At 38.4% G+C, this 13122-nt stretch overlaps 1 protein-coding gene across 1 annotated transcript in view; it reads right to left on the reverse strand.

Moving 5' to 3' along the window:
• Positions 1-13122, reverse strand: part of LRRC72 (leucine rich repeat containing 72) — a 41653-nt gene that overhangs the window by 11614 nt on the left and 16917 nt on the right. The window contains exons 4-5 of the mRNA XM_032873898.1: positions 6550-6631; positions 5299-5409 (exon numbers count right to left, since the gene is read on the reverse strand). Of these exons, the coding sequence (XP_032729789.1) occupies positions 5299-5409; positions 6550-6631 (193 nt within the window). The remainder of the gene's footprint in view (positions 1-5298; positions 5410-6549; positions 6632-13122) is intronic.

The following is a 13122-nucleotide window of genomic DNA, read 5'->3' on the forward strand; positions in this document are numbered from 1 at the left end:
ACTGCTGTTACAGGACTTATGAATAACACGTCCCAGTACTGAAAACTTGATGCCCTTATGTATGGCTCACTGTTTATCTCATCCTAATGTAAAATCTAAGGGACCACAGGTCAGAACAATGGGCTGGTAGCCCAGCCTCTGCTTAAATTAGCTTTAAAAAAAAATAGAAATGAATAATTTAAGAGTCATCTCGTCTTTATGATTTTCCTTTTTTTCTTTGCTCTTAAGTTTTAGAAAGAGGCAATCTTATTTTCAACTCTTTTTTTTCCCCCTCTTCCAGACTATTAAACATTTAACATTTTGGATTTATGAGTTTTGGATTGCTGCTATAAAATTATCATAAATTAAGTTTCTAAGATATGAAATCAGTTTCCTGTGTCTGAAAGTTCTGAAGGCCTCCTGTGATGTATGGGTACATTCCTTTAGAAACTATGAAGCAAAATTGCTTACACTTTCACTTTCAATAGGTTAATACTATTTAATCCACTTTCCCCCTAGGCTACTTATGGAGTACACCTCCGTGGCGCCAGCACTGTCTTGCTTATCTTAATTTGGGATTCTGAGTCTAAGCAATTTACATCTATCCAATAATATATCAAGATGCCTTTACTACCTTACTGCACAAGCTTGAATTACATTAGTCCCATGTATGAAGCTACTTATTACTGAAACAGAGGAGAAAAAATTATCCAAATAGCTGGCTTCAGTCAATTTTTTAAAACTTTAGAAGCTAAATTAAGAAGCATCATTTAAATGAACATTAGTTTTTCAGACCACCATTGAAAGAAAGTTGAGTTGATTGGTAATGTACCAAAACATCCACTTTTTAAAAAGATTTATTTCTTTACTTGAGAGAGAGAGAGAGACAGTGCATGGGGAGGAACAGAGGGAGAGAGAGAGGGAGAGAAGCAGACTCTGCTAAGCATGGAGCCTGACATGAGATTTGATCCCATGACCCTAAGATCATGAACTGAGCCAAAATCAAGAGTTGGAGGCCTAACTGACTGAGCCACCCAGGTGCTCCAAAATATCCCTTTTAATATATGGGGAAAATGATACAGAGAAGTTAAAAGTCACAATGTCCTATGTCTATGCAGACCAGCCTGTGGGAGTGAGTCTAGCTGTCAATGGTCAGACACTATGATTTTGAGGTTCTGGTTCAAGGTTGCTTAGTTAGGTCAGGCCCTCCATCCTTACCACCATCTTGCCTTAACATCTATGGGCCACTGCACACCATGTGCTTGTACTGAATATGGACATCATCCTCAATTTTTGAAAGGGGAGCTTGGACTAAAGCAGGGGATGAAGAGAGTTGGAAGAGTCAAAATATGCTCTTCTTCACCACAAATAGGAAGACCCACTTGGCTCTTTTTATTGGGTGATTGTTCTGTTTTGTCGTTTGGGAGGGGCGGTCCCAACTTGAAGGGCATTTCAGGTAGAGGCTCAGATGAAGAGACTGATGAGATCATAGTCACACCCTGATCTCAGTGTCCCTCTTCAGCCCCTGGCTATTTGCAGTCAGTGGTGGACTGGGGCCAAGTGAAGAAGGATAGAAAATGTTTTAGAGTAGAACCTGAAGAAAATGGAGACCCTCTCCTGAAAGGGGCATTCTGTCTCTAATGAAGAATCCTTAAATCACCACTAGGAAGCAAGTCCTAAAAATTAAGGAATGTAGGGGTCTAAGTGTAATTTCCAACAGTGGAGCTTAATGAAACAAACAAAACTTGAGAGAAATGAGGAAAGTAAGATTTTAGGAACGGGAGAATGTAAGTATTTTGTGAGTGATGGTGGTGCTGTTCTCCCCATGTGCTAGGAAAGAGGCAGGGAGACGGAAGGTCAGGGAAAGTCATCAGCCAGGAAGTAGATCCTGACTTAGGAAGACTTTGCAGAAAGGGAGGGAAGAGGAAAATGGAGCTGGAGAGGAAGGGTGTGGAAAGGTAGACGCCTGGAGAGAAGAGGTGGGGCCCTCCTGACTCAGCCTGGAAGTCGGGAATTCCAGTTTCCAGGACCTCACACTCAGCAGCTGGGTTAGGCCTCCCTGAAGCTCCCAGCCCTGCTTCTCCTGGGCCATCTCTTGGCAATCCTCCTCATAAACGCCAATGGAGGGGAAAATGCCAAAATGGATTAAAGGTTTCCCCTCCAGGCTGTTTTCTCACCCTCTAAAGACCTTGTAATTGGAGTGGAATAATAACAACATTTCAGCACTTTATACGGTTTTAGGGCTTGAAAAGGCAAAAATTTTAACATTGAAAGTACATGGATCTCTCATTTTAATTAATGAACTGAATCTAATCTGTGATTGCAAATGAGGCTCATAGAAACTGAATCTGGGCACATTACTGCCCCAATACAATTAGTAGTCTAGTACTTGGAAACTTTTTTCCCACATAATATCTTTAACCAAAATGGGTCAAGTGTTCACAGTATGCATTATTTGCTACCAAAACTTTTCTAAAAATGCTTTCTTTGAGAAATTGGACACAGCATTCGCTCCATTTCAAAAAATGACCTCACTACAAAGATTCTCAGTTGGAACCATTGTGGTTATGTAACTTGAATTATAATCACTATGATCTTAAGTAGAGGTCACTTAAACTGTTGTGACGGGTTATGATAGGGACATTATACTACCAGGTTGGCAGAACAGCCTTTCAAGAACTGGAAAAGACCCTCCTGTACCCCACCTCAGGGCTGACACAAGTCTGTGCTCACACACACATGCTGAATAAGGGGGGCATGGACTGGATTTCAGACACTCCTCACTCCTGGGCCAGGCACCTTCGTTCTTCATAATCCTGTTGACTATGAGAGGACGACCTTGGCTGCTAACTTCCAAATCTTGTATCGTAAGATAAGTTTCCTTAAATTATTGAGTTCTTACATTTAGCAAATCATCCAATTAGTTTCATATCAATCTCCCTCAGCTCTCTGAAAAATATTTAGGCCAAAAGTTATAAAACCATAAACCATGGGACTTTTGTGTCACCATGTATTAGAGTGTCGCATGATAAATATTTACTTAATGGATGAATAAAAGATAAATACTTATTAAACAAGTGAATGAATAAATGCGAAACAAAGAAACAAGGCATGAGTTTAAGTTTCGACATTTCTTAGTAGTTTGGTTAAAGGTCGGACACTTGCATTCCCACCATTCAAGAGGAAGTCATTCTAATCACATCATAGGATTTCTGTGAAGATTTAAACAAGACTATAATAAGAAAGCATTTTCTCAACAGGGAAGACATTCAAATATGTTGTTGTTATAACAATTATTATTTCAGATGTCAGTTATATTGTTAAAAATCTATTTACTACTCAGCAGACTTTCAAGACTGTGAGCATCTTAATTCATCATCTAATTTACATAATCCATAGTAAAACCATTTTTGTTTTTGTCACTGCTTCAAAATAACATCAATGTCAGGAAATGCTCTTTAAAGACATGTCTTATGGAGTTAGCTTAATATTTGAGGTGATCCTGAGAGCTAGCTAGTAGCCCATTTTATGGAAAAACAAAGGTAAGTGAGATTTCCAGATCTAGCAGAGTCAGTCTGTGCATCACAGAAGTGTTTGTTCAGCGCACAAGGGCCAGATGGTTCCAGGGCACAGGCCAGTGCTGAGTCTTTCACAGAACTTACCATGTTTCAAAAATAAGCAAGGGTTTATTTGCAGTTAAAAGGTGTCTAAGGTAGCAAAGCAGCCATGTTGCCAGCTCCAGAGGACACCATCCAGTGTGTAGTCAATAGAAATGCACCCCATGGGGCGCCTGGGTGGTTCAGTGGGTTAAGCCTCTGCCTTCAGCTCAGGTCTTGATCTCAGGGTCCTGGGATCGAGCCCCACATTGGCCTCTCTAAAAAAAAAAGAAATGTGCCCCTCGGACCTATGCTCTGAGAAGAACAAGATGGGAACTAACAGGAGATAATGAAAACCCAGGGGGAAGCAGAGAAGAAAGGGTGGTGATAGGTTCATAGTGACTAGTGAGTGGGTAAGGACGGTAAGGGAGTGTGAATGGTCTTGACCAAATGTACAGTTTCTGGCCTGAGTGGATGTGCTTAGGGGAGATGTGGGATGTGGGAATCAACTCAAATTATTGTATGTTTGTGAAACTTCTTTTCAAAGGGAAAATCAACACGATTTTAGATTAACAAAAAAGAAGCATGGAATTCCCATGAACTTGGTATAGTTTTAATATTTGGGTTTAAACAATGTACATATAAGCACATGAGTCATTTCTCCTCAATACAGTAGATGTTATTACTGATTAGCACTGAAAGCATATGAAAACTATAATTACTCTATGTATTGATCTGATCAGAACTTTCACCATCAACACCAGTTTGCACATATTCAAAACATTGTTTCAGGCAATTCTTAGAAGTGAATAGAAAATGAATAGAAAAAAAAAACATCTATTTCATGACATTATATAAACAAGTCTCCTAACTCTCAAGTTTGAGAACCCATTCATCAGTCTGAGTGTCTTTTCCCTTGGTACACCCAGAAAATTTCATCCTCTGTTGCAATCCTGTGCGCATTATTTACCCTTCAAGATTATGAGCTTATTGAGCAAGAACTCTGTATTATTTATTTTTCCAACCCATTCCACAGTTTCTTCCACGGCGTAGGTTACCTCTTTGCTGGGTGTGATTCAATATACATGAATGAAATTTGCTGTTCACCTACTGGAAAGCTTAAAAAAAAAGAAAACTTAACTTTTATCTTTTGGTGTCAGTTTTATTAATATAATTCATATACCACATGATTCGCCCATTGTAAGTATACAATTAATGTTTTTTAGTATATTCGAAGAGTTGGCCAACCATCACCACAGTCAATTGTAAAACATTTTCATCACTCCTAGAAGAACCCCACACCTCCTTTTCTTTAACTAGGCTCCCTGGTCCCCTCTTGCCCAGTCCTGGACAAATAAGAATCTATCACTCAGTGTGGTTATCTCCATAGGTGTGTCTATTCAGGACACGTCATGTAAATGGAATCATACAACGCGTGCTAAAACTTAGTTCTGAGATAAAACCAAATACACAGACTTAAACAGGTAAACGTTTTGTCGCTTTTGTCACTTCCCTTTGGCATGCCATGTCATGTCTCAAAAAATGTTTTCCATCTGTTTTTCTTGCAAGAACATGTTTTAAAAGAGAATAAGATTAAATCTTATTTTCAAGAATATTTAAGGATTTTGTTATAAACATTGATCAATTTTAAACTTAAAAAATGACCCCTGTCCTGTGTCGTTACTCTTTTAACTTATGGCCATAGAAGCAAACAAACAAATACTTAGGATCTTCAGATTTGGCATCCCCTTTAATTCCTTCACTGTGGCGTCAATGTTTGTTAGCTCATTGTGGTGAAGCAGGAGCAAGTACAATGAAGGCAGAGAGTGCAGGCCTGAAAGACATTTTTTTTTAACAAGATTTTAAACATTCTCAGTGCTAATTAAACATGCCAGCTAAACAAAAGCAAAAAACACATTTCAGTTGGTACAAGGAGTCATTATTAATAATAATGTGATTTGTCATTAAATATGCAACAAAGCACAAGAATTCGAATAATTGAGTGTGATGTGGACATGTAGAACCAACTTCTTCTTTCCACTGTTATTGTTTTCTTTTTTTTTTTTTTTTCCTGTAGCAATAATTTTGTTTGCTTGATTTTGGAGGGGTTATTTTCTTTACTCTTCTTCTTTTTGTTGTGTTTTGTTTTGTCAGTGTTACTTAGATTCATAATGTCAATCAAGGGGAAAAAAACCACTCATTTAATTCAGTACCTTTCCCAAAATTGCTCAGTTAAATATTTTCTTTACACAACGGGAAGCCACATATTCATATTATTTGTGCTGATTCTAAATTTCGCATATTCCCACAATTTTAACAGAAATGGAAGTGGGCTGTGTCTTTACCACAGGCCACATCGCAGCTGACTTGGCAAAGTTTCTTTCTCCGTGGTACATGGAATCATGGTGGATCTTAAAATTTATGACATTTTGACTCTATGATACATGAAATTTAAAAAGATTGTTTTGGGCTGTGCCTCTTTGTATTTCGTGATCCTAGTACATCGTGTGCTTTTATACCTGACTTGAAATCATCAACTTAGAGATAGTTACGCATGTAAAATTAACTCAGAGTGAAAAGAGGAATTTGGCTGCTAAAAATCATAGCCACTGAAAACAGTAAGGCTATTTGTGAAGTTTTTATATTGATTAATGCTCCCAAACATTGTTAAAATTTGCTTCCCTAATACCCACTTTGTGTCCAGCTATGCAGGAGCATGGCATAATTTCTATTTAAAACAAGATTCTTTCACATTTTGAATAAGGCACAGGACCCAATATTACAATAAGACTGTAATCTGGAGCACATTTTTCAAAATGAAATGTATACAAGAACATGTTAAAAAATGAATTTCATCCCATATTTTCACCAGAAATGTTCCAATAGATATTTGCATGCCATTAGCAGTATGATAGTTATTAGTTCTTACTCAGGTGAAAATCTATTCAGTCAGCAGAAAACATTGAAGACATACCTTCTATGTCAAATATGGCATTGTTGTTCAGATAGAGCTCTGACAGACAATAGTTTCTAGTTAGGAATGTTAATCCTTGGAGCTGAAAATGAGAGAGAATAATATACTTTCTGTAATAATTTATATATATGTATCTGTATTTATATCTATCTATCTATATATATAAATAAATGTGTATATATATTTATAAAATTAGAGTATGATCAGACAAGTTTGATGTTTGCTATCATTATTATTTCTGACCATTTGGTCTGGGCTCTGAGTTACCATCTGGATTGTCTTTGAGGACATTGGGATGAAAAGGACTTTTTCAGCTAACTGAAGACAAAGCTCTCATCCTATCTCTCCCAAACTTCTTGCATAGTTTTCAATGCCTCTGTAATCTGATCTAGCCCCTTTGCTCTAACTCTGTTTCTCCCAGTTCTGCCACCTGCAGTCTCACTGGCTCTGTCCCCACGTACCCACTAACCCACCATCACACATTATTTAGTGACCAGTATGTGCCCAGGGCTTTCTCCTCAATGCTGAGGCCATGTCTGCATCTGTGTATGAGTCATGCTTTCTCCTTTGCCTGCATAACTTTTCTCCCTGGTGCATTTCTGGTAATTTTAAGGATCGGCCCTTGTCCAACCGGACATACCAAACCATGCTGGAGGGGCACCTGCGTGGCTCATCTGGTTGAGAGCCCAGCTGAGGCCGTGATCTCGTGAGACCGAGCTCGGGGCTCACGCTCAGAGGGGAGTCTGCTTGAGATTCTCCCTCTCCTTCTGCCCCTCCCATTTTCCAAACAGTATGGTGAAGTCACATCTTTTTTTTTTTTTTTTTAAGGTTTTGCTTATTTATCTGAGAGGGAGAGGGAGAGGGAAAGAGAGCAAGCATGAGGGGGAGAGGGTCAAAAGGAAAGAGGGAAGCAGTCTCCCTGCTGAGCAGGGAGCCCAATGCAAGACTGGATCCCAGGACCCTGGGATCATGTCCTGAGCCGAAGGCAGACGCTTAACTGGCTGAGCTACCCAGCCACCCCTCACATCTTACTTTTAAGATTAGATTAGAAATGTAGTTGTATGAACTGTAAATAGTCAAAAGCAGTCTTGGAAATTCCTCAAATGAGCCATTAAGTACTGTATTCAGAAACGGGGTATTCAACTCTAGACTGAGGATCAGAAGTGACTGTTACTCTGCAAGGAAAACTGATTTTTAAAAAACTATTGACTCTATAACCTCGATAAAATTTAACAATTTGTTTGAGTTATGAGGATGGTAGAGCCATAGAGGTGTGGCAGGTATCTTCTAAAAGCAGCAGGTTAGTTAAATATAAAGCTATCTTCTACTTAATACAGGATCAGGGAGAATATCCCCATTGAATAGTTACTGACCAAGTGCTTAGTACTTTCTATACAGAAATATACATCACTTTCTATGCAGAAGTATATGCTCATGATTATACATTAGTATTAGGTGTTTATCAAAGCTTATCATAGCGACTATTGTTATCATTAAATGTAACTGTTTTGGCCTTTGATGTATTGATTTAGATAGATGCCAATGCATTGGACTTAGTGAGGATTTATTGCAAATTTTAGCCCTGAGACATAGCTCAGAAAAGCTGTCGTAGATTTGTATGCAACGTTTCAAAACTGTTTTCTTTAATTAATTTTCTTTAATTTTATTGTTACATCTGCAACTCACATTATAAAGCTATGAAAGGCACGTGTGCTGCTCATCTCATCATTTCACAGATTCATCTGCATCCACTTAGGTCAGCACCCATGCAGGAGGGCCACCAGCAATTTCCCACAGCTTTTCCTAAGTCACGAGAGGGACTATGTTCCTCCCAAGCAGGAGACCATGCAACGCACTGAGGGTGCAGGGGTCCCAATGGGCTTCCTATCCCTTTCTCCTCTTTCATTCTTCCTTCCACTCACCACTACCTGATCGAACGATGGCCACATGTGACACAAGAATAGAAAACAAACCCCAGTGGAAACCATGACTACTTCTTCTCTTCTTTCTCAGTTGCCTGCTAGACCACACATCAACAGAACCTTTCTAATTACTCAAGACTTTCATTTCTTTTGCATGACTTATTAACACAAGAAGAATACTAATAAACTTAATAGTTTCATCTCAATTATAGAATCATGGTTTTCCCAAGAGCCTTAATATCCTTTGGGCCATGATTACTGGGATTTTAAGACTGCACTGTTTGTTGGGGTAAGATGGGTAGGGGAATGGAGTGGAAAGAGATAAAGCCAGTTCAAGAGGACCTTGGAAGGAATTACAAGATTTTGTGCAGAGGACTGTGACTGTCCAATTTTGTTTTAGAAAGAAAATGGCAGGAAAGAACACAGTTTAGAAGGGAGAGTAAGCATAATGGCAGGAGTTGAATAAGAATGGCGTTACACTAATTCAGAAGACTATGTGGTGGTCCAGAGTAGAGTAATGGCAGTGGAGAAGAAAAGTAGAGGGAATTGAGAGACAGTTCCAAGGTAGGAATCACAGGACTTAATAGACACTGCAATGTAGCAAGCCGTTGAAGTCAAGATCTAGGAGTGAAACTGGAAGACACGCTGATTGCCCTGACACTCAAGCCATCGTTAAAGTAAATGGCATATATATAATATATATAGTATTATAATTATCCACTTAGAAAAATCTACACTATTAATTTGAAGGATCACCATAAGATTTATATGGAATGTGACATTTCACAAATCATTTATTTTGGTTCGGGGCTAGGCACATAGCTAGTGCTCAATAAACAAGAGCTATTATTACTTAAGCATTATTTTTTTATACATAAAGAGAGAGAGCTGAGGGTACTTCCATTTACTGTAAAGCACTTACATGTAGTCCCCAGGGTAGTAGTGGAGGAAAAATTATGCTAGCATGAATTTAAAATTAAAGAGGCATTCTTCTAGAACAGGGCTTCTCAACCTCTGTAACTATGGATGTGTAGGGCCAGGTTATTCTTTGCTGGGGTTGGGAGTTCTGTCCTGTGCATTGTAGTATGTTTAAGAACAAATCTAGTCTCTACCCACTAGATGCCAGTAGCACACATACACTCCACTTGGGACAATCAAAAAGTGTCTCCAGAGATTGCCAAATGTCTGCTGTAAGGGAAAGATGGTGTGAATGTGTGTGTGTGTGTGTGTGTGTGTGTGTGTAAATCACTTCTTGTTGGGAACAGCTGATTTAGAAGCAAGAGAAGAGGGAGTGTCATATTGATAAAATGCTAGTTATCATTGGCCCCTGTGCTAGATGGTTTCATAGGCATTATCTAATGTGATGCTTATAGTAACCCTGTGTTTTTGGTTTTTTTTTTTAAAGATTTTATTTATTTATTTGACAGATCACAAGTAGGCAGAGAAGCAGGCAGAGAGAGAGGAGGAACCAGGATCCCAGCTGAGCAAAGAGCCCGATGGGGGGCTCGATCACAAGACCCTGGGATCATGACCTGAGCCGAAAGCAGAGGCTTTAACCCACTGAGCCACCCAGGTGCCCCCCTGTGTTATTTGTTTTATTCTTTATTTACCTAGGAGTAAACTGGGCTCAGTGAAGTTAAACAACTTTCTCAAAGTAACAGAGCAAGGATAAATCCAAGTCTGTCTGATTCGCAAATCAAAAACTGGAATATAGTACATCATAATTGGGTTCATTAAAATAGTTGAATCTCTATAAAAGTAGCCAGAAGACATGAATTTGAACATACTTTGAAGTAATGGAAAATATTGTTAGTTTGAGCAATGGAAAATACTTCTTAAATTACTTTTCTACTATTTCAGCAATGTTTTTCACCAAAAATCATGTTTAAAATACATCCAAAAATATTTGGCATAAAATGGAAAAAAAAAATAGAAAAACTAATCTTACAAAATATATGTCCAGCAAAGTACTACACACATACTAAACCAACTAAAATTCCATGATGTATGTTGTAAAGCTACTTGAAAAAAAAGTAGCAATTCAAAAAATTCTTTACAAGTATTTAAAATAGCACCTTAAAAATTATTTAGTTTTTCAAATGTTCTAAGCTGTTTTTAGAACAATGTGTATTAGGTATTAAATGAATAAATAAGTATATATGTACCAGAACATTATTGAAGGAACCAACTAGCATTGTATATATTGACATATGGAGTATTTTCCAATACTCAATCTAAAATTTTCCATTGTTGGGCGCCTGGGTGGCTCAGTGGGTTAAAGCCTCTGCCTTCAGCTCAGGTCATGATCTCAGGATCCTGGGATTGAGCCCCGCATCGGGGCATCGGGGCTCTCTGCTCGGCAGGGAGCCTGCTTCCCCTTCTCTCTCTGCCTGCCTCTCTGCCTACTTGTGATCTCTGTCTGTCAAATAAATAAATACAAATCTTTTAAATTTTTTAAAAAAATAAAAAAATAAAATTTCCCATTGTTCAAACTACTAATATTTTCTAATCAAAATATTTTCAAATTAATGTCTTCTCAATGGTATATGTATTATATATATACTTATTTAATCTTCACAACAAACTCATGAGGTATGAGTACTATTATTACCTTATTTTAAGGTAAAATCATTTTAAGTCCTAACTAGATATACAGCGTAGATATCTAGGACTTTCACAACCAAGCAGTGAAGCCTTATTTAGGTTATTCATGTTGATTTCCTTTTTTTGAAAAGGCTTTAAATATTTGGCAAAATATAATTCTTTCAACAAAGTTGACATAAAGGATAGAATTAATGTTGCCCTGAGGCAACAGAAACATGTAAGAGCCCAAATTAAGTGGAATGCATGCTAGTTCATTTTATTCTTTAACAGTTTTTGTGCTCTGCTATGGGATTTGTGCAGCTCTAAATCGTTTTTTAGAACAAAGTATGTTATGTCTAAATGAATAAATAACTATGTATATACCTAGACCTTGTTGAAGGAACCAACTAAAATTCCATGATGTGTTATAAAGCTACTTGGAGAAAGATAGTAATTCAAAGAATTCTTTACAACTACTTAAAATAGCACATTAAAAATAATTCTTTCATATTTTAAATTGTGATTTGCTAATTTTGTACATCAGTATTCCTTTCTAAAATATACATATTTGTGCTAGTTACCAAATTCTCAATATGTGCCGAATGCTTAGGAGGTGGGAAACAGTAACATATCTTTTTTTAAAAATTATTGACATATAATGTATTGTTTGTTTCGGGGTACAGGTCTATGATTCATCAGTCTTAGACTACACCCAGCACTCACCACAACACATACCCTCCCTAATGTCCATTGCGCGGCCTCCCCATCCCCCCACACCCTCCCCTCCAGCAACGCTCAGTTTGTTTACTGAGATTAAGCATCCCTTGTGGTTTGTCTTCCTTTCTGGTTTCCTCTTGGGAAACAGTAACATATCTTAATGGCATAGAATAATGAGTCCAGGATCTTTCTTAAAATGATTTTGCTTATTTCAATCAGAGCATCCTCTGGTCAGTTAGTAGAGAATGTGTCATTATAAATAAGTATTTCAGTGATTTTTTAGATGATGGTTATAAACAATGACTTTGCCAGAAGAGGTATTTTTATTTGAATTTAATTTGTAAAGTTTGTCACCTATTTGGTCTTCACTACCTGGCAGAAACTCAGAACCCATTTTGGACAGTCGCTTGGTGAAGCTTTCTACAGGTTTTTCATGAAATGCTGCTTCTAATCGGAGCCAAATCAAATATTCCAAAGGACTGCTAGTTCTTCCAGAAATTAAAGGATACCAGCATTGTGGGACTCAGTAGAAAATTTTTGAGGTGATGAGCCCAAACACAAATAGATCAATGGGTAGACCATTTGAAATTATACTGTTAAAGGCAAATCACTCCACTTCTCACGGAGGGTTGGAAAGGGTCGACCATGGACCTAAACCTCCTTCGGTCAGGCTTGCTGGAAAACGAGACAAGGGAGTCTTTGGAAGTCCTCATCTAAGAGGATCTAAGAGCAGTTGCCTCCCTCTGACTCTATGAGGGTAGCTGAACAAAAGGCGACCCAGAAATGGAGATGATGCAGAACTGGTGACTGACAATGCAAGTATGAGGTGCAAGTAAGCCCTCAGAGAGCATCCTGAAGGAACCGGAGCTGCCTGAGCAAATCTAGCAAAGCTGGGGCATTGGAAGCAACTTGGCATCTATTCTGCTAATCCAGGGTCAGACCAGAAGCTCCAGTCTGGTCACCCACTAGATGATAATGGGGAGAAGTGCCTCTGCTCCTAGCATGTTAGGTTCTAAATGTATCAGACTATGTTCATTGCCTCCCCAAACTATTGCTTTCTGGCATTCCATTCCAGGCAGTTGGCAAATGCCGTGCCCTCACCATGAGCATAACCACTCCCTCTGCCCTTAATTTTATTAGAGCAGGTATCATCAGATTTATTGTTATATATTCTACCAGTGGCCTATGGAAAGTACAACAAGTCACATCAGATAGGAGGATTTGGGCTTTGGGTAACTTCTGAGCTCAACTCAAACTGGCCCATTAATAACTGAGAACTTTTATTTTCTCACATACCAAGAGCTCCAGAGGTAGCGAGAGCCTCCCTCTTAGTTCACAATGATTCTCTGGG

Source organism: Lontra canadensis, unplaced genomic scaffold (assembly GCF_010015895.1).
Source record: "Lontra canadensis isolate GAN:19392208 unplaced genomic scaffold, GSC_riverotter_1.0 scaffold2, whole genome shotgun sequence".
NCBI lineage: Eukaryota > Metazoa > Chordata > Mammalia > Carnivora > Mustelidae > Lontra > Lontra canadensis.